Consider the following 26,541-nt stretch of genomic DNA (forward strand, 5'->3'; position numbering starts at 1 on the left):
GCATGTCACTTGAGCTGGGTGTGTCAAATTTCTGTCCAGTTTAAGTGACCAAACAGCATTAACATGTCAACACTGCCCCATGAACCAACTGCTACTTGTGTGTGCTGTAGGGCTACAGACAGATAAATAGTCCCTGTGGACACACAAGTTGTAGGACCAGGTAGCATGCAGCAGTAAAGAAAAACAGCTTCAAAATGTCTTGAGAAAAAGTTAGAGGAATAATTAGGGAAATAAAACAGGAATAAATGGTTGTTCGAACGTATTTCTATTTTATTAAGGGCATGTTAGAGCCAGGAATGAAATAGCCTGTAATATAACAAGGACCTAAAATGTAATAAAAAAGTGTAATAAAGCCTAACATAACAACTGGTTGACAATGTAAAAAAAAGTGCTGAGCCTGAAATGAAATAAAAGAAATTAAGTAAAACCCGAAATGTAATAACTGACCCAAAATGTTACAAGTGCTACATTTGGGTCAGTTATTATCTAAAAAAAAAAAAAACATTTAGGGTATGTAACATCATTTTGAGTTGTTGTCACATTTCAGGCTTTAACAATGCAGCTTCCTGATTACTTAACTTATTTTCATTGAATCATACTGTAGCACATTTTTATTGCCTTTTTCTAAGCTGTGGTTTGGAATTCTGACAAAATCTTATGTAGTAAATTGCAAGGTTTTTGGTGAATCCATTTGTTTGAATGAGAATAAACTCCAGTCAAGATAGTGCATAAGAACTCAAAAGCAATTCAGTGCAAAGCTGAACAAAAAGCTAAGAGAAATGAGACAATTAGGCCATGTTTAAATGTAACTTGAACATGACACTTTTATTGCATTTTTGTGGTTGTTTGTTCCAGATAGTTGTGCCAAGCAAGCCTAACTAACCTAGTTGCTGGTCCACCTCATTGTGTTTGCATCTCAGTATGACCTGAGTATAAAAAAACTACACAGTAATAATCACACAACTATGAGTCACATGGTTTTCTAAACAGACACTAGTGAGCAACTTGTCTCACCCTGATACGAACCTTCACTCATGACGCGAGTGCCCCACCCTGACGCTTGCTGGAGCTCATCCAACTGGAATGGAAGGTGGGGTGGAGGAGGTAAATTCGGGGCACTCTGTATGCTTTTTTAACCCCGGGGCCATTATGTCACTGTCATTTACAAAGCGACTGGAAGTGACACCTGTCGCTCGAGATGTATTGTGATGTCTGAAAACATCTGTTATGAAAACTTCCTGGTGACACAAATGAGATGCTGTCGTCATGCAGCCACTTTGCATCTGTTTTATGGACTTTGTGACACTGATACACCTGTTGATACCTGTGGGGATCATTAAAAAAACAGATTTAACAAATGACTAGGCTACAATGCTATTCAGTCAAGCTCCAGATGAGTATTGTGAAATCCTTTTGTAATGATGTACACATGTTTTCTGGAGAAAAATGAGGATCTGAGTCTGTCTAAAAAATGAATCACCTTTGTCTTTCTCCAAAATGTCCCAATCAGCAGAAAAGTCTGTGAAGTAATAGTTTATTTTCAGCACCTAAAACACCTCTACTGAAACTCCCATTGAGAAATAGAGTGGGAGGTCATGAAGCATGTTGCATGACCATGAGACTTAGTGTAAATCTACAGCCTTTCTCTTTAACTTTGCTCAAGCATGACTTGTGACAGATAATTAACTTTCATTTCAGCTTGGGAGTGACAAGAGTTAATTCACTGTTTAGACTCCAAGCCCCAAAACCTTTCATTATGTCCACGCCCTTGACTCACAGCAGCCCAGTCTTCCTGACATTTTTCTCACCTTTCCTGTTGCAGCCTGACTTCCTAATGTACTGACAAACAATGTCTGCTCCTCTACAGTCCATTCACACTGGACTTCATGTCTATAAGGACACAGGCCAAATGTTGGCAGCTTTGACAGCTCTCACTTTTTTTATCAGTAGTTTATGGAGATAGTGAATGCTTTGCCGTGGGAGCAGAGCCTCCCTCACAACCAGGCTTCATACAGCACACATTCCTGTGGCGTTAAGTGAAGAGCCCGATTCTGTTCTTCTGAGCCGCTGAGGGGAGAGGAGGGGCAGGCAGGGGTCAACCTCTTGGGAGAGGCTTCACTGCACAGACCCATTTGAAAAAGACAAGCAAGTGGTTGTGCAAATAATGCTTTCTTGAACACACAAGACCCAGGCACCTTTGAGGGCACCTCCTCTCTCATAGCCTATCCTTATTAGACATTATGTTGTTTTTCCCAAATGTGACAATATCTCCTCCATTGAAAGTTATGCTGTATATTGTTGTTCTCATGTCTTCCAAAAGTCTGAAAATGATTAAATTAAAGGGAAGAATGCTTCCCCCTGCTGGCAAAAACCACACACATTTGCCAACATGTAGGAATGTACTTGTTCAGCACGATAGCAACTCACAGCACACAGCAAGCTCCCTCTGCCCTGAGGGTGCTTCGCCTTCTGGTACTTCCAGGGAGGTTCGCAGGCTGGGTGGGGCACTCAAGGTGTGTCTTCTTTTGAGTGACTCACCGTCGGTAGCGACTGATACTCAGTGTAAAGTCCGCCTGTCCTGACAAGTGACAGCAGAAAATCTTCGAAGAGAGGAGTATCTTCAGTTTGAGCTTTTAACGGCAGCTCTGAGCCATCTGTCACCCACTGGACCTTAGACTTTCGGTGGAGTCCGGCTTCTCGGTGCTTCAAAGAGGGTTTCGAAAGATGGCGAAGGTTTTAATTTTCAACATATTCCTTGTGTTGGTAAGTGCCTCTGCTTTTGTAATATATGCATTGTACTAAAACAAAAGTTTTCAACGACGCACTCGACATCCAGTGTTAAACCCGTTTGTGGAAATGGCATCAATGTAACTATTTACCGTTGAAAGGGCTGTTTTCGTTACATGTTACCGCCTTTTATTCGATATTAAAAACTCACGCGGAGGTCGATTTCCTTTTCCAGATCCTGTCCGGTGTGGAGTCGTGTTACCTCCCGAGCTCACATTATGTGTACGTGCCAGGACCAATTCACCCAGGACAATATATAACAACAGGTATTCACTCAATATTTACTTCTTTTATAGCTTTAACTCTTTCCTGTATCTACCAGCGTTTGTTTTTTTAACTTCCCCCTCTGTTGTCATTTCAGTCGATGTTGGAGACTGCGACACCAAATCAATACAATTCATTGTATATGACCCAAGCTTCAAAATCTACAGTAATGGATCAGTCCAAGCTTTGGCCCCTGTGCAAGTGGCAAAAACAAGGCTGATATTCTTTGTGTATGTGGAAGACAACGCTGGCCAGCAGAGAGAGATAGCAGTGCACATCTTGCACACAGCAGAGCAGGGAAAGGTGAGATTATGACTTGACATGACTGTATGCTTTGGGGGATGTATTTGTCCGGAATGGTGATAGATATTCCTGCATGTTACAGCACACAGATCATGGCTTCCTGAGGCGCTCCAAGAGGCGGTGGAGTCCCCCTCCCTTCAACATAATAGAGAATGAAAAGCCACCCTTCCCCAAAGAGATTGAAAAGGTAAACTTAACCTGTACTATAAGGGAACTTTATGCTATTTAATTCTTTGTGGTATCATTTCCTAGTCAAACCAACAAATGCTCCACCTTTCCCTGCTGCAGTTCTTGCCTCTTTGCTACCTTGTACGTTGCTTTCCCAGATTATCTCATTCCCACACCCAGACACACCTTGCAGTTCAAAGAATTTTGGCTGACTGCACACAGTGGTTAATATATGTGGTTTGTTCTTACATGCATTCTGCTGATTCGAATCATATTATTTCCATCTGGTAGAGACAGGCAATCCACTACCTTTGAAAAATGTGTAGAAATAAGCAGAGTGGTGTAAATTTGTGTCTTTGTGTTTTTGTTTCTGAAATAGATCGTGTCAGACTCAGCGTCCACTCAGGAAGTGTTCTACTACATCAGTGGACCTGGTGTGGACTTACCTCCACTGGATCTTTTCGAGATTGATAAGTTTACAGGAATGCTGTCTGTGAAAAGAGCAGTGGATCGCGAGGTGTACCCAAAGTTTGTTGTAAGTGTTAAATAAGAGAGATTTGTTTCCATTATGTAGTATTCCTCCACCTAATTTTGAGTACATGAAACATTTAGCCTGGAAAATGATTTTTTCTGGCCCAAGTTCTATTTACTGTCATAAAAAAAATACACATCTAAAAAGTTGGAAAACAAAACATGGTTAAGAATCTGCATTTGATTAATTTTGCACTATTTCATGTTTTGACTCAGTCTTTTGAAATCTACTGTTCCTCTCTTAGATAACAACAAGGGTTCAAAACAGAGAGACAGGTAGGGAGACAGATGACCCTTTGGACATTATAGTTAATGTCGATGATGTGAATGACAACGCTCCAACATTCAAAGATCCTCTGCAGTTCACTGTACCTGAGAAAAGTGCAGCAGGTGAGCAATAGCATTACAAATCATTTTCTCTAAAAAAAGTGACTTGTAATGCAAAGTTATTCCAAACTCGATACATTTTTTCTTTTTTTTTTACCACAGGTGAAATTGTTGGGATGGTAAATTCTACAGACAGAGACCAATATGGAACGGAACATGTAAAGGTCAGGTACTCTCTTTTGTCTGGGACGGACCTGTTTACCATCAACCCAGGGACAGGAGTCATCACCACTAAAACGAACACACTGGACAGAGAGGTGAGCGCCAGTTATTGGATGATTTCAATGAAATAAAAGACAAAAGCAATGAAATGAATTAATACAATTTCTCTATGAAATCTCTCTTTCTCTTTTGAATTTTTCAAACTATATCATTAGGTGAAGGACAAGCACATGGTGATAGTGCAAATCAAGGATATGGATGGTAAACCTACTGGACTGTTTAACACAGGAACAGCAACCATTACTCTGACCGATGTCAACGACAACCCGCCAACTTTCTCCCAAACATCTGTAAGTGCTTCACAGGAGGTTACAAATCAGTGTTTTAAACCCTTTTCGAACCAACTTCTCTGATTGGTTGGGTGTTAAATCTCTTGTTTTTCTTGTTTTTGTTTTTAGTACAAGGCAAGCGTCGAAGAAAATGAAAGTAACAAGCTCATCCTGCGAATCCCTGTTGAAGATAAGGATTTGAAAAACACACCAAACTGGGCATCAAAATTTGTCATCGTCAAGGGAGATGACGGCAAAAACTTCAGAATTGACACTGACCCCAAAACAAATGAGGGGCTGTTGTATGTCGATAAGGTAAGACACCATATATTAGTTCGAATATTGAAGAAGAAATGGTATACGTTTTTGATCTAGAAAGACGTTATTATGACAGAAACAAAAGGTCACCAACAGCTGTAATTACAACAAACTTCCTTCCTGTTGTTACAGCCCTTGGATTTTGAAAAAACCCCTCGAGTAAATCTCGAGATCATGGCATGCAATGTAGCTGAACTGAAAGGCACCAGTGCTACGTGGCAAACTGTTCCTGTGACTATTGATGTCACCAATGTGGATGAAGGCCCAGAGTTCACAGCTCCTACAGTCCGCTACCCTGTCAAAGAGAACATACCAAACGGCACACTGATAGGAACTTACAAAGCTCTGGATCCAGAAACCAAGAGCAGTGATGGCATCAAGTAAGCAAAATTAATTTCTATTTGATTCATAGTAATGGTGTTTCCTGCTAACCTGCACAGTTTTGACCCCCAATTCAATTGCATGTTTCCTCTTCAAGCCACTAGATGGCAGACTGGATCTTCTTCTTAAACTCAAGTTCTGTGTTATTTCTCAGGTATTACAAGGCCACAGACCCAGGCTCTTGGGTAAACATTGAAAGAGACACTGGAGAGGTGAAAGTTGCTAACACTATCGACAGAGAGTCACAACTCGTCAAAGATGGAACTTACACTGTCACTGTGAAAGCTGTTGATGCCAGTAAGTGGCCTGTTCATGCTCCATTTTATTTCCTCTTTGAACCAACTACTCACATAACTCCACCTGTTACTATAACACAAAAAGAAGTGTTTTTATGGCTGAAGTTACGGATGAATAAGAGCTTACTCTGATACTACATAATTGTGCTGAACCTGACGCAACATGAAAAATAAATAACTCACTGGTTGCGGCACAGTGCCTTGGCATGTCTCTTGTCTCTCATCTTCAACCTGTTTAAAAACTGGCTTTCTCTGTTGGGTTTGGCAAATTATTCATCACTCTGTCACTAAGGAAGCAGTGGTTGTCTAGTCCACATGTCACATCACCAGAGACGCCTTGGAGCATTTGTCACTCGACCTAAAACCTTTTGATCGCATTGTTTTGCCAGCCAAATGTTACTAAGAAATCCAGCCCCACCCTCCCAGTATCTGTCTGTACAAACCTCTCCTGGCTTTGTCTCTCCTGAGAACACCTGTTGATGAGATCTGATTGGACTAGTCATTCACGATGACTCATGGTTCTCTGGTGTTACACTGAAAATTGGGCTTGTTTCCCACTTACTTGCTGGTATTCAAAATTTCAATGAAGGTGACGCTAAGAAGCTCAAAATGCAGCCAACTAGGTCAGCTTGTTTTTCTTCAGAACCTGTATGCTCTCTCTCTCTGTTATTTTTTTTAGACAAGTACTGATGTAATTCACATTTCTTTTTCAGCCTTAAAAACAGGCACAGGAACAATCGTCCTTGTGGTTGAAGATGAAAACGACACCCCGCCGATGATCCCCACAGGAGAGCTTGTGATTTGCGAGAAGGAAGGAGAGCTGGGGTCTGTTCTGGTTGTGGCTGAGGACAGTGACCAGCCCCCCTTCTCCTCACCCTTCAGCTTCAGTTTGCCACATAATGATGAAGGCAAATGGTCTTTGACCAGATTTAATGGTGGGTAGTTTTATCTGTACCAAGGTTATATTTGTTAACTAATTCAGCCTAAAAACGAAAACTAAAATTTAAAATACATTGCAGTTAACTCAAACTAATAAAACCTAGAAAAGAAAACAAAAACGATGAGTAAACTAAAACTGTATCTTGTGTTCACAAAACTACCTAAAACTAACTTAAATGATAGACAAAATTCCCTTAGTTTTAGTTTCTGACAATATTAAGAGCCTTCAGGATTTAAATTAATCCGACACATTTTCCAACCAATTTCACGACAGTTTTAGGCAGTTGTCAGCGCCGTACGGCACCATCATAGCGACGTTCTGAGACGTGCTTGTTTACTGCACTGACTGACTGTGCGCTGTGCTGCCACGAAACGTAGTGGAGCAATGAATTAAAGCATCTGTAATAGTTTAATTGCATGTGAGTCTGACTTTAATTGTTTTTAAGTCTGTCTTTCTTGTTAGAGTCCAAGTTTCTAAAGATTTAAGCTCATATTATATTGTTTTATATAGTTTTTGTTTATACTATTTTCATGTAATTTAGGTTAACATTATTTTTTATATAATTTATGTATATATTTTTTATATTAAGTTTATATAATTTTTTTGTGATGAAGGCAGCAGCCAACAGTTCAGAATCAGCATTAACTGATCAGTGAGCACTATGTTGGACTGGAACAGTACTACAAAATATTTACTCTGACCTTTTTGAATCCTGCACCTGGTTAATAAGGTATGAAAAACTAAAACTAAACTGAAACTAAGCCTTGCTGCAAAAATCAAAACTTATTAAAAACCAGAACGCCTGTTTTAAAACTAATTAAAACTAAACTGTAATGGGGAAAAAATTTCAAAACGAACTAAAACTAAACTATAATGACAAATCCAAAACTATTGTAACCTTGATCGGTACCAAATGTGTCTGTGGTTTTTGATTGAGAAATTACTGAATGGAAAAATCTGGAGAATTAATCCTACTCACAGAAGATCCTTATATATTGAACGTAGACACATTTGTCACATGCTTAAAAACAGAAGAACTTTAATTGTGAAATAAGTTTAGGTTCCCTTTCATTTTTGTCTTTGTAAAAGCTCTCAAATAAACTTATCACAGAATTATTAGCCGTTTAACAAACTAGCTGCAGTCAGCTGACGTTAGTATCTACTGTGGTGGAAGATGCACAAAGACTATTCGTTAAAGGCAAAACAAGTTTTGTAGTACATCATTTTAACCTGTAGCTGACTATCTACCATAGTTGAACCTTTTATTTTATGACTTTCACTCTTTTAAGTACAGGCACTCAAAACAGAAGATTTAGCTCTAAAATAAAGAATTAAGCTAAGCAGCAGATGAAACAGTGTGTGCTAGAGATATTGAATGTTTACAGGTTGATTCTTAAAATAGGCTTTGATGTATGGGAAATGTATTAACTGAAACACCTGTTTCCTCCTCAGATACGGCAGCTACGCTGAAGCACCTCAAAGAGCTTCCTACAGGGATACACAATGTTATTGTGGAGGTTAAAGATCTGCAGGGCTTTGGTAAAGAGCAGACGGCCAAAGTACGGATCTGCGAGTGCAGGAACGGAGCCTGCTTGGCCAAGGCGAGCAGTATAGCATTAGGGCCAATGGGTATACTGGCTCTGCTGTTGCCTCTGGCTCTCCTCCTTCTGCTCGGTGAGTAATCTCAGTATACTCTCACCCAGCAGAAGTGTTCATGCTTAAAAGCTTAAAAAAAGACATAGTTGAGAATTTGTTCCCTGATTTTGCTCTATTTACTGGATAATGAGCAACAGTGTACAGAGCCATTCTGCTAACTTGAATGATATTAAGTCATTTCTGACTTTCTTCCATTATTATCGCAGGCCTACTCCTCGCCTTCTTCTGTGCAACCAAGCGAGAGAAGATGGAGCTCGAAGATGCAGGAGACAGCGGAGGAATCCTGCTCAAATCAAACACCGAAGCCCCAGGGGAGGAAGTGGTAAGGACATGCTAATGGAAACAGATCCTTAGCTCAAACATAAGCAGAGAAAACATTCTTTTGACTGTCTTTCTATTTTTTTTTCTTCATTTTGATTGTTGTTACACCTGGATTTTGTTCCACAGGATGCAAGTCTCATCACTGTTCCCGTCGCTGGTAATGACATAGTGGTGAAGGGCACGAATATGGGGGTGAGTTCAGGATGGCAGGGGACCAAGAGCACCAGCACGATGGGAGGCGCACATGAGAATGGGATGTACACTACTGGTGTCAAAACCAATGAGTATTATACCGAGTATGGCGAGTATGGTGGCCAGTACGGCTCACAGTTCAATGGAGGTCACCTGCTTGGTAGTGGCATTGGCGTCGACAGCAGATACTTAACTCAGGACTCCTCTTTCCTTCAAACCTGGGAGACAAACCGCCGCTATCTACAGCAGGTGAAGTTTTTGTTTTAATTATTATCTCTTTTTTTTTTTGTAAAGTCAGTGTTGTTGTTTTAAAGAAAGAGGCAATGGCTAAGATGTGGAGTGGGCAAAATCAAATGTATCTGGTTGTGCAAACCTTTCAGTCCCTGGGGTTTAATAACTCTGTTATCTGTAAGAGCTTAGAAGAATATCATGTGCCATACAGTCTTGTTCTCTAATCCATGATAGTATCCCTGGTTAAACTTTAATTTTTCTCGACTTCTCTGTCTTGGCGAGATGTTTGTTTTCAGGGCAATATCAGACTGCCACTCATATCCTTGCAGCTTTGTGTTATTACATGGTTCAGTATTTTCCTAACATGCTTCCCTCTCTCCTTCCCCTTTGTCTTGCAGAAGTTGCCGTACCTGGGAACAGAGGACAATGGACGCTACGCAGACGACATCATCCACGCCTACGGGTACGAGGGGGCAGGCTCTGCTGCTGGCTCTGTGGGGTGCTGCAGTGAATTTGGAGACAATGACAACCTTGACTTTTTGAACACACTTGGACCAAAGTTCAAAGGCCTGGCAGAGGTCAGCAGAAAGAAGACATAAACAATCGAACCCAGGAAGAAGGGTGCTGACTTTTTTCAGGATGTAGAGTTATCGGGGATGTAAATGTTTGGCCCACTCCTGAACAGGAATGAGAAAAGGTATCAGCAGGTGGGATGAATGTGTGCACGCTGCTCCACTAGTGCTTATTGTTGTAAGTTAATTTTGTTTTGCCTGCTCTTTTGGTTAAGTCTTTTGCACTGAAAAAAATCTGTATGCAATAATTTGTACATACTTTGTGTTTTTTGTTTTGTTGTGTGTTTGCTTTGAGAGGTTTCTGTTGTTGTGGTTGTTGTAACATATGAGCTATTGAGGGGTTCCTATCAATGAGTTACAAATTTGGGTATTTTAAAGGTATTGCTGATTTTTTAGTTCAATACAATGATAGATGTTGCATTTTTGGCTGATTTGAAATGTTTTCTCTGTCTTTTGTACATATTTTTTAGAAAAAGATAAAATAAAAGACGTTAAACAAGATAAAAGAGTCGTCTTTTTGAATGTACATTTTCACTTACCAAGTGATTCACTCCTCAACATGTTTGTCGACTGTCTGTGCCTGGTTTTCTAAATCACACAGCAATTATCTGTGCAAACACATTCCAGAGAATCTCTTGACCGACGATTGGGCGTAGCTTCAGCCCGCAGTGTCACAGAGGTTGTTGCACCATTAACACAGTAATCCTGTCAAAGTCAGCACAAGGGCGTGAAAGGGAGGAGTGAGGTGTTACTGACGCTGCCTGAAACTGTCTGAATACAATACTGACCCTGTATAAGAAATGTGGATCAGGAAAATGTACTGGCAAGCTCAGAAAACGGAATCAGACACACCCATCTGTGTACAGTTTGATGTAATCTAGCAGTGATCCTCTTGACAGACTTGTGTTTGTCCAACAACATTAGTTTTATGAAAGTTAATTTAGAGGACAAGCTCAAAACAATGGTGTTTTTTCATGCACGCACCAAAAGCTTAACTGGTAGCTGTTTATTTATGTTCCTGCTGAACTCCTAGGAACAAAACCGGAAAAATAAAACAGAATCTTCCTCATTCTATTCTGTCCGTGTAATGTGGATACACACACAGTCGAGTATTGTGTAGAGTCTGAGTGTACTCTGGTGAATGATTATCAGGGTGTGACAGTGAGCTTACACAATATGAAGGGCACATACGAGCTAATGTTTACTGCAGATCAAGTTGGTGCACTTTTGCACAGACTATCAACGCCCCCTTTCTGTCATTATATAATTTTATTATTTATTTTATTCTACTTTTAATATTTGTGGTTTGGCTGACCTCAATTTTTAGCGTCACTATAATTATGACACTCCTTATTCTGTGTATACTAAAGTAGGTTATTATCAGCTGAACAGATTTTCCTGAGAGGATTTTGTAGATGTATAGACCTCCATAAATAAATAACATACTGTGCAGATGTATTGATATGCATGTGAAATCTCCCAACGAGTTTGTGATCTGAGCATTGACACTTGATAACAATGCACAGCCTTTGTAAGGATGACACACGGATCATGAATCAGTGTGACGAATTCAAACTGTGAACCTGGAAATATAATTACAGAGTCTAGAAAAGACCATCTGTCATGTGATCGGGGTGATGAGTATCAAAGATGACAGCAGAGAGTGGGATGAGAGGGGGGGATCTTGGAGTGAAAGCTGGTCCCTTGCCACCATCAAACACTGGAATCTTGTTAGAAAAAAATACAACAATGTTATCTCCTTAGATTACAATAATACTGTTGCAATTATGGGAGGATGTGAACGAGATGTGAACATCAAAGGTTTTTGCTCATAAATCCCACTGGGGCCAATTAGGAGAATCTTGAAGAGTCACTTAACTTAAAAATAATGAAAATAAGCAGTTAACCGAAATATCTCCACTCTGAGCACAGCGAGGAACTTTCTATTACCTCTTTTTCTACAATAAACAGCCTTTTTTCTTATTAATTACAAGTCTCTGCAGATATAAAAGCTTTTGTGCATGACTTATGCACAAAAAATCTTAAATGAAAAGCTGCAAGGAGTCAAACTTTTTGGTACTTTTATGTATTTCTGAAGAATTTCATGCACTGCATTTAACCCAGGACCAGATATGAAGTCTATGTGGAGAGTCTGTGCTCTCTGCTGTGCAGAAAGGAGTCTCTGACTAACAAACTGGTCACAGTGATGACACAGCTTCCAGACCTAGGAGTGAATATTACTTGTACAGCAAATAATCCTTTGACTCAGAGTTTATTTGTAGCCGCATACCATTCAACGGGTGTGAAAAGTATCATGGGAGTCCAAACTGAAGAGCAGGGAGGAAAGAGTGAGACGCCTCATTTGGCTTCAGTCTTATCGCAACTCCTACTGAATTAAATTTTCACACATTTTTATTAAAAGGATTCATAAATATAGAGGAAAAGAAATATTTCTGTGAAGATTTCCAGCGAGCTCAGCAGTCCTGACACATGGTGTGTGCATGCCACAGGAGATGCACGACAAAAGTACCTTAGCAGCAATTAAAACGACAACAAACCAGAGTTTTAGATAATTTCTTCAAGGATTATCACGCCCATCCTTATGTAAAGCAACGGCAGCGATAAGCCCCATAATTCAATAGACCCGTTTGTGTGTCCGCCCTTATCAGAGCAGCTTGAGCCATCACTTCCAGTCACTTCTGTAAAGATGCAATTAATTCCAAAGCAGTAGCGTGAAATTAATTTATTGCTTGTAATTAGTTTTCGGCATACTGTGAAAACAATCTCTCCAGATAGGCTGTTTCTTTTTTCAGCCTCCACCAGAGAGTCTGAGGACACTTGGCTCCATTGGAGTTCAATATGGAGCGTGTTTCTTGCAGCTGCCAAGGCTGTGGTGCTCAGAAACGTCTTAACCCCCCTGTTGACTTTGGCCTCAGGATTTATAGTTTTAAACCTGCAAGTTTTCAACACATATGACATTAAATGTGTAATTTCCTTAAGGTGTATGGCAGAAAAACAGTAAAGTGTCATTTATGTATGACATGAATTGTTTTCTGAATAATTTAATCAATGAATATGCATGTCTCTACTTGTAACAGGCTTCACTCAAATTGAAGTGATAGATTCATGGAAGCAACCGTAATTATACTTTGTTGAGGATGACTCTCCTGCCACTAATCACAGATGATTAATATGCACTTTCCTCATTAAAAGAGATCACAAATATGAACTGTTATTCCTTTAAAAACCACTAGGTGTCACACTTACCTCTTTTCTGAGTTCAAGCCCAGGCTGTAGAGGTGGATGGGGGAGGAGTATTTATGGAAGGTGGTGGATTCGAGTCATACACTCTCCCTTGTCTGTCACATGTGTAACCAAACACCTGAAATCACTTCAATTAAGCCGTGAAGGCAAGACAGCCAAGTTAAAGCAAAGTGATGTGACAATCTGTGGCAGGAGACTCATCATGCTTTCATGTGGCATATGCCAGACTGTATAGTTATCATACGCTCCGAGTCACCTTCACTGATATTTGGTGTCACTTATCTAGTAAGATCAAGCTTGTCAACACACCTCCGTGCTCATTAAAACCAGAGGAAGACAGAAGCTGACCACCACCTCTGAGATTAACGACACACTGGATTAGATGAAACTACTGATGATATCTGACTGTTTTCAAAAAATGTATGGTGATGAAAGACAAAAACAGCTTAAGATTTTTTTTTATTTCAGTCGTTTCATCAATATTTTTCTATGTATGTTTCTGTTTTCTCACACAGCTCAAAATCTCAGCATGTATCACATGGCGCTCTGTCCATGAGGCAGGTATAGACTGTAATTACCGCTATTTAACGTTGCCCAGAATCTGTGTACCAGTGAGGAAGCACAAAGAAAACCTGGTGAAAACCACCTGCCTCCACTGGACATGCCAAGATGTCTGTTTAGACATTAAAGCTCCTGTGAAGAGGTTTAACTACTTGACTGAAAGTAACAGTAAAGCCTTTTTATGATCTAAACTATCAAAAAATACAATCACAGAGAAGAGAAACTATTTTTGAAATATATATAATTAAAGCCTGAAATCACAGGTGGGGGTAGGCGCCAGACTTAGTGATTATCTATCCAGTGTTAATACAGTTTCCTTCACATTCTGACGCAAGGATCCTCAGTGAGTGATCTATGGCACAAAATTTTTGTGGCTAAGACACATTTACTACACAATGGCAAAGACCACTCTGTCCACAGGGGGCGCCAAAATCCACACAAACCAAAAGTTCTTGAGCAAGTTCTAAGCTTTAAATAACAACAATGACATCTAACCTTTACGATTATTTTAATGGAAGCTGTTTGTTGTTTCAGGTAATGTTAACTTAAAGATACAATTTTTTTTATCATCACTATCCTTTTTTTATTAACTGATGAACATTATTGTAGAACCATAGACTGAAAAAATGAAAGCTAATGTGTGAAATGCTCCACTATAGGGGAGCACCAGACATTTGGTTGGAGCTTCCCCTGATCTCTACTGGATGCACAACAGTTCATAAAATATATATTAACCCCCCCCTGCAAGTTTTTGGGCATGGGACTAGAAAATTATAATAAGGAAGGGTTTTTTTTTTCTTAAAAAAGTAAAAAATATCTTGAGCATGATGAAATTGAAATTTTGTGAATAAATTGAAAATAAACTTCCTTACACTTTGACGTAAATAGTTTCAGTTGAAGGGTTGTTTTTCCATCCATCCATCCATTTTCTTAACCGCTTATCCTGTTTAGGGTCGCGGGTGGCTGAAACTATCCAAGCCGTCATTGGGCGAGAGGCAGGGTACACCCTGGACTGGTCCCCGGCCAATCGCAGGGCTGACACAGAGACAGACAACCATTCACGCGCACAATCAAACCCAGGGACAATTTTGAATGACCAATTAACTTGATGAGCATGTTTTCAGAACATGGGAAGAAGCCGGAGGACCCGGTGAGAACCCACGCATGCACGGGGAGAGAACATGCAAACTCCACACGGAAAGGTCCACCGGACAAGCTGGGAATCGAATAAGTGACCGTCTTACTGTGTGGCTGCAGCGCTACCCATTGTGCCACCATGCAGCCCCAGATTGTTTTTCTTGGAACTGAATTTGACTATTTTTGTTGGCATTACATAACTGTTTTACAAATTTGTATTTCAACTAATTTTCAAAATTTTGACTTTATTTTCAAAATGTGTATATCTCTTCTTCCTGGTCCTATATACTTTTTGTTCTCTCAAGTTGGTTGGCTGAGGGGCTATATCAAGGGGCTATATCCACAACGTTTTCAGCAAATCATGAACAAATCACGTTTTAACGCTAACTTCTAACTGACCCTGTGATGTCATGAGCACCATACGTTAAGGAGATATTTTGTCTTTGTTTTTGCACAACGTGTCATCCATCTTATTATACAGTCAGTGTGTTGAACATCAAAACTTTTTCTAAATTAACTTTGCAGAAGCTTGAATTACTTGTTACATTGTTTGCTTGTTTGAGGCTTTTTATGTCTTCCAGGAGATGCTGTCCATATCTTTCACACTCAACTGGAATGTGCAGCTCATATATTAATTAGATGAATCTGTTAAACAGCAGAGAGCCTCAGCGCGACATCTGCTTCTTAATTAGTCAAAAGGATTCAAGTGATAAACACTGGAAAGAATACGTGTCTTAATGCTAAATTAACTCATTTGATTAAACCCATGATTATTAACACTGGAATACCTCCGTACAGTGTAAATAACAATCTGTTGTGTAAAACTTGTTATTGTTAACTGTGCTTTTTCTGATGCAGATACCACTATTTTGGGCGATTTTAATACTGCTTCCTATGTTTTAATGGTTTTTGGTGGATTTAACAGTGAAATCTGGTGATTATCTCACAGATCTGATATCAACGTAGCTCCAAAAAGCAAGTTATTAGACTCATCCTTGTAATCATGGTGTGAATAAATGTGTCATTATTCCCCCTGGATTTATGTGGCAAGCCTAAGAAGTATTAGGGAATAGACACCTTCATCGCCAAGCACAAGGGCATGAGGGTTTCACAATGTTAAAAGCACAGGCAAACAAACAAGAGGATACAACTAAGTGGTAAATTTTTGTGAAATTAGTCACTTCCATCTATTTTCTGTTGGCCTACTTTTTCCTGCAAACATTTAATGGCAAAACCTGTAGGAAAGCAACAAACAGAGAAAGATAAAAGCTTCACTTTCATCTTCTTTCTTCTAATGAGAGAGCAATATTGGAGGACGGAGCTGCTCATCATCGAGTGCCCACAACAGAAAGAGCCGGGTGAAGCTTAAATACTGTCAGACTCATTACTGCAACAAACGAACGGCTGAGGTTGACCGCAACTGAGACCTATTCATCTCCAAAGCCCCACCTCTACACCCCGTCAAGAGACTGTGGTCGAAAATATCTGCTTATGTTTCTCTTTTAAGCACAAGTATTGAAGTGCAATAAGCCTGAGGTCTTAGAGTACAAATCATAAAGTACCACTCTTGTTCGTTACCGTTAATCCCGCTGAGGTTCACTCCAATCCACACTCAGGGTTAGATGGTTTGGCTTTGAACAACATGCCGAGAGAAATTCACAGCTTGTCTTGGTCTTGCTGGTGTGAAAAACATCCCTGCGATGACTGCATGTCAAATGATCACTTTAATGAAAACCTTTTAAAAACAAAGAGCCGCAAACAGAAAGGTTACAGGAAAGGCTGGCATTCTAGGGGGTTGTTTGTGCCGGAGAAAAAAAGAAATGTTTGTCACAAGATGTTCCTGTCTGACTAAAAGCCTCAGTGTGACGCGGCTGTTTGTCAGAAGTGCCACACATTAGCACAGTGGCCCTGTTACATTCATCTGACAGAGAGAAGGAAAAAAAGAGGACCTGACAAAGTGTTTTCCTCTGTGGTTTTCATAATCAAAAAGAGCCATGCAGAACATTACTGTCACGTATCAGCAACTGCTATCATTTAACAGGCAAAATGCAAGGATTTAAGAGCTAAAGATCAGAGGGTGAATCCTCTGAACAGAAGACAGAGATACACAGGGTTAGACAGGCTGAGGAGGGATAAACAGGTAGATTAAGTAAAAGGAAGAGAGCCAGAGTGCCTGGCACGCACACACAAAGAGGTGAGGCTCCTCTCCATGTGGCTGTTTGTCGGTTGATTTTGGGGACTGATGTTAGACATTAAGCCGGAGCAAAGACGCAGGCTCACTCTGGCTCTTAGCGCGTAACCCCTGTGGTGAAGATCTATAGAGCTGATCAGACCACCTTCTGTGGGAGCTGCCGCTTTTGCCTCTCAGCCAATCCCTCGGCCAGGTTCAGAGACTTCAGCCGACTTCCAAACACAGTCTCACACAGAGGTTATGCCCTGATAACCACGCAGTCTTAGTGAGGAATTTAATTGGCCCGCTGCACATTCAACTTCAGGGAAGGTTTTGACACTGTAGGTGTCAGAACAGGATGAGCCAAAGGTTGGAGCTGCAGATACATAGCACTGAGCCAAATCTCAACCCCCTTAGCCCTCTGAGCTCTTGGCCATAACGCAGATTAGCATATTGATGAGGATACTTGCAAAGTTTTTAATCCATAAATTAAGATTCCACTTCCAAGATCCAAAACAAGGATTATAAGACTAAACGTAAACATTGCTAATTTAAAGGAAGCACTATTTACTGATGCCTATTACAGACAATCTGCATACAACATGGGTAAGCAGACCCGTACAGCAATCCCTGAGGATCTGTATGGAAAAATGGAACATTCGCAAAAACAAAAATGCACACAATGCTTGCCAAAGAGAGCACATAGGAATGCAACTTCATTATCTTTGAATAAATATACCTACTGAGGTGTCAAGAAATCCAATACTGCACAGCAGCAAATCTCCTCCTAAGCCCTGTGACTGCCCTGTTGTTTATTTATACCAAAGTGTGGAGAAGTTAAACCACACCGACACCCCCTTTACATGGTGATCCCTTTCATGTTCTGAGACCGAGCTCAAAAGACATTTTTTATATCCACCAACAGTGATGCCAGGGGAATACATTTTATTGATTTGCTGTCAGGCTTGGATCAACGTGGTCCCATCAAGAGGCACAGTACATAACAACACATCTGGCAGACTGCAGGTGGAGCACATATAGACTAGCTAATGATAATGTTTCGGATGGAAACGCTGGGTTTGGCTCTTGCATCTCGTGCAGCAGGCTTTAAGAAGGAGCCCCAGAAAATTCTGACATGCCCTGTTGAGTTCACTTGACTTGAGTTTCCAGAAAATTAGCGGCTAAGTGATGGATAGTTTAACACCTGATTGAACAGAGTTGCAGAATCATATAATCAATGCAATGAAATGAATATCAGCAGTGGACTTCAGGTGTTCCACTTTGTGAAGTGCGGTGTTTTCAACAACAATGCAACTCAGTCAAGAAAAATGCCAGTAAGCTAAATATCTTAACTTAAAAAAATAAATACTCTCAAAAACTGTCACCACATTGAGGGTGGAAGATAAGAGGTGAATTTTATGGGTGATAAGTATAAGTGGTAAATTTTTAACTTATCCCTTTTACATATAAATGATTCCATGTCATCATTCTCTTAAGTCAACACCAGAATTACTTTTAGGTTAAACAATTTATTACTTGGTAAAAATACACTTTAAATTTGTTGAAACAACATGTTAGGTTTTTTTTAGAATGTGTAGTTTACATTTCTGTTAGTGTCACTGTATTTTAAATGATATTTGTGCCATTTTTAACCAATTAGAGAATCAGTGCTGTTTCATTATCAAATGATGTAACCACAAAAGCATGTGAAGTATTAAACAATTCACCTTCCTAGAAGTTATTCAAGTGTATTGATGAAATAAGTTATCTGTCATGAAATGTCTTCACAAGTTTTATTTAAAACACTTCAAAAATGGATGAAATGGGTTTTGTTGGATGTCCTGGACAATAGTGTCTTCTCTCTTTTTTTGGGCTGGTTTAAAATCATTTTAAGTTTTGCTTTTACAGTATCCTAGACTGCTCATCATTTAACTTTTTTTGCGCAATATCAGATTTCTTATGAGAGACACTGGTTACACCAATTAACATTTATTGGCTATACCAACTGACCACGTCTTTCACCCAGGCCTAAAATGCTGCTGATATGATGGGTCTGAACTGTTGCACAGCCACCAGTCACAAGCCTTGGCTGTATGTCCACTTAATGGTTAATGCTCCACTGTCAGAATGTAAACAAGCAGATGACAGATGGCGTCCTGGAGCACAGCCCGATTTGGTTGTTTTGATCTTTAAAATGGAGATAAATTCTGTGTAGGCTTTGTCTGGTTAAACTGGCATAAAATCACTTAACTGAATCATTAACCTTTATCGTTATGCAGATGACACACAGCTGTATACCGCTGTTTCTTGATGGCCCAGGACTGATTGGTAGCCTTTTTTAACAGCAGTTTTTTTTTAAATAATGATTTTGTTTATGTTCAGCACTTTGTGCTATGTAAAGGCAGGATATTTAATTTTCATCTACCTCAATTTTGACTGTTCTTCATGATTTCTCACCCTTAGAGTTTTGGGTTAGTCAGAAAAAGCTTACCAGCTTTGGCTTATTCTAACTGGCAGAACTGTATGAAAACATGTTTCCTCCATCTTAAAACTCCACTGTGTAAATGCTGCAAGTAAATTTATGCTGCCTGAAAACACAATTTTGTTTCATATTAATGCAATTCAGCCATACTTTTTTTTAATCAATGCATGTTCATATACAGAAAAAAAGGAGTAAATGGTGACTGTTCTCCACTTTCTGCTACAGAAAACATAAAAACAGCAGGAAAATGGTCAAATGTCTTTGTTATCCTCAAACACTGGTCAGTGTTGGAGTAACAGAACCTCTCCAGGAGCCAGTGTTTCAGATGTGGTTTACTAAAAGCCCAATTGAGTGATGAAGGCCTTTCTAAAGTGTGTGGGTGTTAACCTTAAATTATCTTTGATCATTTTGAGAAATGTGTTGAATTCCCTTAGACAGGCACAACCTAAGTGTAACCAAATCTGTCTGGATCTCCAATATGAACAAATCTTGTTTATGTTATCCTCGCTTTAATCTTAGCACACAAAAGAAAAAGTTTCACTTCAGGTTATTCATTTGAGTTTTCCCTGATAAGGCTCGGTGACTTCCTGTCCTGCCAGATGTCTGGCAATGACTCAGAGTTCAGAGGAAGTCTGCGGCAGAAAACCTAAATAAAGTTCCTCAGAAGTCAGTAAAACACTTGGGTTCTTGCAGTGACCAATATGTTAAGTGTATATTTTTGTAGTACTCTCAACATCTGTCACCTGTTCCCTGTTTTTGTGCATGTATAAGTGTTTTTGACCTTTTCATGTAACCCCTGCCACATGAGTACACATTACACATTCACAATGTGAATTGAAAAAATGCAAATTAGTTTAGATTGTATCTGTTTCCTGTACATCGTGATTGGATGACTGCTTGTGGATGCTCTTCACCTGTTCTAGACGGTTACAACATTTGCAGCTTAGAGCATATTAGCCACTGAGGTTACATGTTCTCTACATATGAGGGGTTGGTTTCCTTTTTTAAAAAATAAATAAATAAATAAATAAAATAAAAGTCTTTCCAAAGACATAGGTGGTGTCAACTTTTTTTTTGCTTGGAGTTGGTGATTTTGCTTTTTAGTGGATCCTGTTCCTTTGATTGCCCTCCACTTACATGATTGTGCCTACAACCACCTCCCTCAGAGGGTAAACTGGATGGTGAAAAATGACACTCCTTGCAGCTATGCTTTTTTTTAAGCTGAAACCTTCATCTTGTTAAATTATTTCTTATTTAACTGTACAAAAAGGCTGTTAGCCATGGTGCTATGTTCAGACCATGGACTTTGTAATACTGGGACAATCAGAGTCTAACTGTTGTTATAATACTGCAGTATCGAATAGCGCCGCAGGGTGCAGCCACCTTTCTGTTTTGGTTTGTGATACAATTAACTTTTACTCTCAAAGACTTCATGCTGTTCTCAGATCGAGTGAGTATGTCTATGCTTTTCTGCTCATTTATATTAAACTAATCTAGCGCTCTGGAGACATAGCATGGTCCAAGTTCAGTTCTCTAGAATAAACAGTTACCGTATGTCAAAACTCCCACTCTGTCGTCATAAATTGATACTAACCTCTGCTAACTGCAAGACCACAGAATTTCTCTGATTCATTTTAACTTGATGCCCCCCCCCCTGTTTGTTTAGCTTTTGGTTTTATTTATTTCTATTGCAATTGTCTTTTTTTAAATTCTGTTTTTATAAACCATAAAGTGACCTGAATGTCAAGAAAGGTGCTCTTGAATAAAATGTATTATTAATATTATTATTATTATTATTATTATTATTATTATTATTATTATTATTAAATGTATTAATACTATTGACAAGAGAGCAGGTATCTGAAGTGAATCCACAACATTTCTAGCTCCCTCTGGTGACTGGCTGCAGTGTAGGTCGCCAAGGCTTCTCCCTCTTTTTTTAACAAAGGGACCATGAAGCAAACAAGACAACCAAACAACACATCAAATACATGTTTTTCAGATAGGTTTCATGTATGAGTGTTCACCTAACAAGCTTAGCTAAAGCTGAGCATTGAATTAGCAAAGTAGAGGTGTTGCTATAAGTTAACACCAGACTGCAAGTCAGCACCATTTGTGATGCTTTTTTATTTGTCTCAGTGGGGGGACAGGAAGGTGCGTTGTCCATATGAATATGCAGTCAATGGTCTGGATTTTTCTGGACAAAGCCTTTGTGCACCATCACATTGTTGCCATAATGTTCTATTTTAACACCAGCTCTGAGTAAAACCTTGACCTATTTGATTTCCTTCACCTGTTCCCCTGCTGTCCCGCTGCTCGCTGTGTGCCACATTGTGTCTGAGACCGACCCGTTTTAGTGCTTCCCCATTTAAATGAAGCCCAGGTTCCTATTTTCTGGTTTGTACACCCACCTAAACCACTGCTTCCTCTTCTTCCTCACTCATTGATTGCTGCCCCGGCATCCCAGAAATCACTCCATCTATTGTGAGTGACAGGAGAAAGGATGATGGAGGAGAAGAAATCAATGCAGATACATTTGGCAGTCATTCCTCTCCTCTAACCTTTATGCTCTTCACCAAGAGGTCAAATCAAAGCCCTTTCACAAGAGATAACAACAAGGTGGAATGAAATGTGTCATATTTTATATTCAAATTCCACAAAATAGAGGGAAATACAACATAACCAGACAAAATGCACACATTTAGCTGTGGTCTCTTGTTAAGATAAAAAAACAGGATGTTGAAGTGTTTCCTGTGGACTTTGTTAATCATAAATATTTTACCAATTGTTTTAACCACTGAGAATCCATTGGTGTATCTAACCAACAAAGATATTACTTGTCCAGTGAGACCGTCTTGCACATTGTTGTGGTACAGTTAAACCCATTTTAATTCAATCTGCACCGACTCATCAAACATGTACATAAAGGTTAACTGGTATTGACCACAGAAGCCTCCTATGCGTCCTACAAATAAAGGTCTCAACACCTTGGGGGGTTAACCTTTTGGGGGTCACTGTCCAGCCCCATGACTCCGTCTAACACCTCTGAATGTATTACCATGCATCTGTGATTAATTACTAACAGGGCCTGCAGCAAATTGCCACAGCAGATGACAGTTTGTGTGATAACATTTCTTATCGCTGACCTCCATCACCCTCCTACCGCCATAACTCACATTGATCTCACAGCACTGATTTAAAGCTTCTTTTATGGGAGGTATTAATGGAGCTTTTGTTGCTGAAGGATTTATTCCAGGAGGAGAATTTCAACCTTTGTTTTAACTGCATACTGAACAGTGTCACGTGTTAAGAGCTGAGGATGTGAACACATTTATGAAACATATTTTACTAATATAGATTTATGCTGAAGTTCAGAGGAAGATTTGATCACAAGTTTTTTTTTATTTAATCTTATTTTAATTTCTCATCTCTTCTTATAAGATGCAACTCATTCTGAGTTGATGCTTTCATGTGATTGTAAGTACAGTGAATGACTAGGTGAGAAAAGAAGGACGTCTAAGCCAATTGTTTGTGAGGGTAAAGGATTTTGTGTTTTTTTAAGGTTTTAAGCAGACAAACAGGATGGCGTGCTGGTCAGGGCACAGGATTGACAAAGAGTCCTGATATCCACTTTAAAGGGGACATTTCATGCTTGTTTCTCCTTTTCACTATGCCAGACTAGGATGCCTGTAAAGCATTTCTGCCCTCAGTACAAGTCATTTAGTTCCTTCATTGCCCCACAATAGCGTTCTCAATATCCTCAGTTTATGCCATTCTGAAGATCTCGATGAAACGCTCCGTTTCGAGTATGACCTCCAGTAACCTCGCAACCTCGCAGCCCTTTGTGCTCTGATTGGCCAGTTCTATCAGAGGGGCGGAGGGGGTAGAGCCAGGGGGCGGTTTTTGCAGCATGGCAGTATTTACAAAATCGCCATATTGAATGGAGCAGACCGAGCGAGTTTGCTGTTTGCCAAAACTTCACCGCAAGGCATTGATAGCACTAATAAAATGGCAGAGTGTAGGATACGTCCTTTTGTATTGGACCCCGAGTCAGACCCGGACGGTTCTGCAGCTCAGGAAGAAGAAAATCCACCTCGACACAGATCAACTCAGGACGCTTCAGTGTGGTGAGTCAAACCGGTACTGTAACATGTATAGTTTATACGTTTATACTCGGCTCTTGGTGGGTGTATCCCTAAGTGGCGATTGTGTGACTAACTGACATCACAGAGGAGGAGCTGCTTTATCAGATTACTCCAATAAAAAGAAAGGATCCTCATGTCGTCATGAAGGTCGAAATCTCGAAGCCAAATGTCAATGACCTATTTTCAGAGGCATCAAATCTCGTTCTAGGATATCAGAAAAAATACAATATCCCATTTTTTGAAAATGCAGGGGGTGAAAGGTCTTGTTTTCAAATTTATTATTTCATATGTAAGTATTAAATTACTGATCAGCATGATATGTCCCCTTTAGCTGGCGTGTGTTCAAGCTGTATTTATTCCTGACTGCAGCTGCAGTAACCACAATACAGCTTCAATACTGTCAGTCTGAAATATTAGAAATAAACAGGATTATCTATACATTAAGTAACAGAAACAGTACATGCCAACATTAAATGTAAATATATAAAATAAACTCAGTTCAACGCTTACTGTTGCTGCCTCCATAATCAAAATAAAAGACTAAAGGTAGTCGTCCACTCTAAAGGACAGAACAAACTTCATGTGGATATTAATTAAAAAAAAACAAACAAACATGGAAACAGCGCCATCTTTTGGACACGAAAAATCACTACGGCCTAGCAGCAACGGTGTCGCCAGCCCAATCTTCTGAACACCGTAATAGCATCACGGTACTATGTTAGCAAACAGCACATGGCTAGCCCATGTAGCGTCATACAACAACGTGACAGGGACTTATTTCACATTAACTTCACTTACTTTTTGGTCAATAACTCTGAACACAACCAACTGGATAATGCAGGAAGACAGGAGACAAAAAGGGCATTTGAGTGAACAAACAGACTGCACGACCAACACTGACACTCTCACTTCTAACAGAGCTAACTGCGAGTGCGGGTCAGGATCAAAGAAGAGGTGACGTGCTACGTCGAACGCGAGTGTTAAAGGGGTAGGCACCCATAAAATTAGAGCCTTTTTAACACCAATAATTAAACTTGTTACAAATGGTAAAACATGGTTCAGCAAGTAAATGTAGAGTCTCCAGATCTGAACCATGCTTGCTGCTTGTAATCCCCTACCTTCTCCCCAGAATACACCACATTGGTCTCATCTCCACTCAATTGTGTGTTGACTGTGAGCTCTCTCATCCGTCAACTCCCACTGGCAGTGTGTTCAGACTGGCATGTAGCAGGACCTCCAGACAGCACGCAAGTGACCTGGGAATTCCCACGCCAATGAAAAGACTGTACTTGTACTTGTGCTCAAGTTTAATACGATCTGGTGTTGACAGTTTATTTTATTTTGATAGTCACCATCAGTGCCTTTTAGTACACATTTTTGTGCCCTGCTTGTTCTGCTTTGTGCAAACTGTTGCTCCAGCATCTGGGAAACTTATAGTGCACCCACACTGGCCATCTGAACTGTGCCCAAGCACACTTCAACCCTGAAGTCCAGTTCGATTTGGCCAGTGTGACCGCAAGTGTGCAGTGCTCGGGCACAATTCGCTTCTCTACTTTGGCGCTCTTTGGAGAAGTGTTTTTCAGCACAGTACAGGCCATGCATGAACTCAAGCACGCGGACATGGTGTATGACCCATGTTGTACGATCGCTGCGACTGCTACTCTCGACACTCATCTCAAACAGTAGTGGGGGTGTTATAGGGCTGTGTGGACCAAACTTTTTTTTTTACCATAGGCCAAAAAGTTGCTAAAGTAGCAGCACTATTCTCTTTGTCTCATTGTGCTGAAATACTCCCATCAGAGGAGCCACCATTGTGCAGCCAGAGTCTGGCAGCAGACATTCTGTGTGGAGCCAGGTAACAAAAAAGGGTCTAATTTCTTTTTCTAAAAGACTATTCTCTTCTTGGCTTTCCTTCCCAGCATATCTTACTATTCTCAAAAGAACAACGCAAGAGCGGCAGCTGTCAATCATTGTGAAACGTGACGTAAAACCCTTTTTTTTAACTTCTAACGAAAAAGACGAAAAAGAAGCGCTTCAGAAAAAGAGGAATCGAACACAATGTAAACCAAAAATATCTTCATATCAGCACAACATATGGATGTGAGAAACATTCTTTGGAGAGTTTGACCACAGCTCCATTAGAATGAAAAGGGGGATACAGAGTTCTTGACCCATACTTCGGCCAGTCACTCGGGGGAGCAGTTTTTGTGGTGACCTCACTTTGAGCTGAGTGGGATGACATCCGTTTAATTTAATTTTTGAAAGTCTATGGCTGGGACAGACTAATAACACATATAATTTATGTCTTCTGATGTTTTAAGGCATAACCCCCTCTCTGACAAATCATAGAGACAATCGTCCCATGCTTTTGTGGCATTACAAGAAGTATTAGCCTCTCCTTACCTTGGTGATCTTATTTCATAAAGTTTTGAAATTCTGGTGTAGCTGGCAATGTTCTTTATTTTTCCAGCGAATAACTTGACATGTGGACAGTCTGGTTCTTCACTAGAATTTCAATCAATATCTTGTGGGTTTGAGTAAAGTTCACCCACACTCCCTTTACTCACAATGAGAGGAGCGCGGGCAGGTCAACGGAGGCCAAGAGGACAAGACAATGCAACCAAGTCCATCTCGAGACAAAAAGTGCCTCTAAGTAATAGAAACTGTCTGCACATGTTATTCCCTACTTAGCTGCCACACATTAAAAATTGTGTATCTGATTCAGGGGTGAAAATGTGGGCAATTTATGCAGCCTTGATATCCATAAAACTATTTTGTGAGTTGTATTCTTGATCCAGTTTTAGTTCACCAAGGGGAAAAAGCTTGTTTATCACCGACATTACTTAGAGCTCAGGGGCTGTTTTGGAAAAAAAAACAGCACTTATTCCCAGCTGTGGACATATATTTATGAGCTAAAACACCTCCCATTAATATCCTGGAGACT

The 26,541-nt window shown here is 40.0% G+C and overlaps 1 protein-coding gene across 1 annotated transcript; it reads left to right on the top strand.

Moving 5' to 3' along the window:
- Positions 1–2,412: 2,412 nt before the first annotated feature.
- Positions 2,413–10,217, top strand: dsc2l (desmocollin 2 like). The gene is made up of 16 exons (XM_074687738.1): positions 2,413–2,763; positions 2,963–3,053; positions 3,149–3,354; positions 3,437–3,541; positions 3,902–4,057; positions 4,299–4,443; positions 4,543–4,697; positions 4,818–4,952; positions 5,061–5,246; positions 5,382–5,629; positions 5,785–5,927; positions 6,640–6,861; positions 8,319–8,540; positions 8,729–8,844; positions 8,970–9,284; positions 9,665–10,217. Exons 1-16 carry the CDS (start codon positions 2,725–2,727, stop codon positions 9,863–9,865), a joined length of 2,685 nt encoding a protein of 894 aa, XP_074543839.1. The 5' UTR covers positions 2,413–2,724; the 3' UTR covers positions 9,866–10,217.
- Positions 10,218–26,541: the final 16,324 nt, after the last annotated feature.

Source organism: Halichoeres trimaculatus, unplaced genomic scaffold (genome assembly GCF_033239565.1).
Source record: "Halichoeres trimaculatus isolate MK-OKI-2021-1 unplaced genomic scaffold, fHalTri1.1 fHalTri1_scaffold_15, whole genome shotgun sequence".
Taxonomy (NCBI): domain Eukaryota; kingdom Metazoa; phylum Chordata; class Actinopteri; order Labriformes; family Labridae; genus Halichoeres; species Halichoeres trimaculatus.

What these genes read in the sequence shown, in the direction of transcription:
- dsc2l (XM_074687738.1), top strand. Translation starts at nt 2,725, where the DNA reads ATGGCGAAGGTTTTAATTTTCAACATATTCCTTGTGTTG. An exon ending in CGAACACACTGGACAGAGAG is followed by an intron (nt 4,698 to 4,817) that starts GTGAGCGCCAGT and finishes CTATATCATTAG; the next exon opens with GTGAAGGACAAGCACATGGT. An exon ending in TGTGAAAGCTGTTGATGCCA is followed by an intron (nt 5,928 to 6,639) that starts GTAAGTGGCCTG and finishes TTTCTTTTTCAG; the next exon opens with CCTTAAAAACAGGCACAGGA.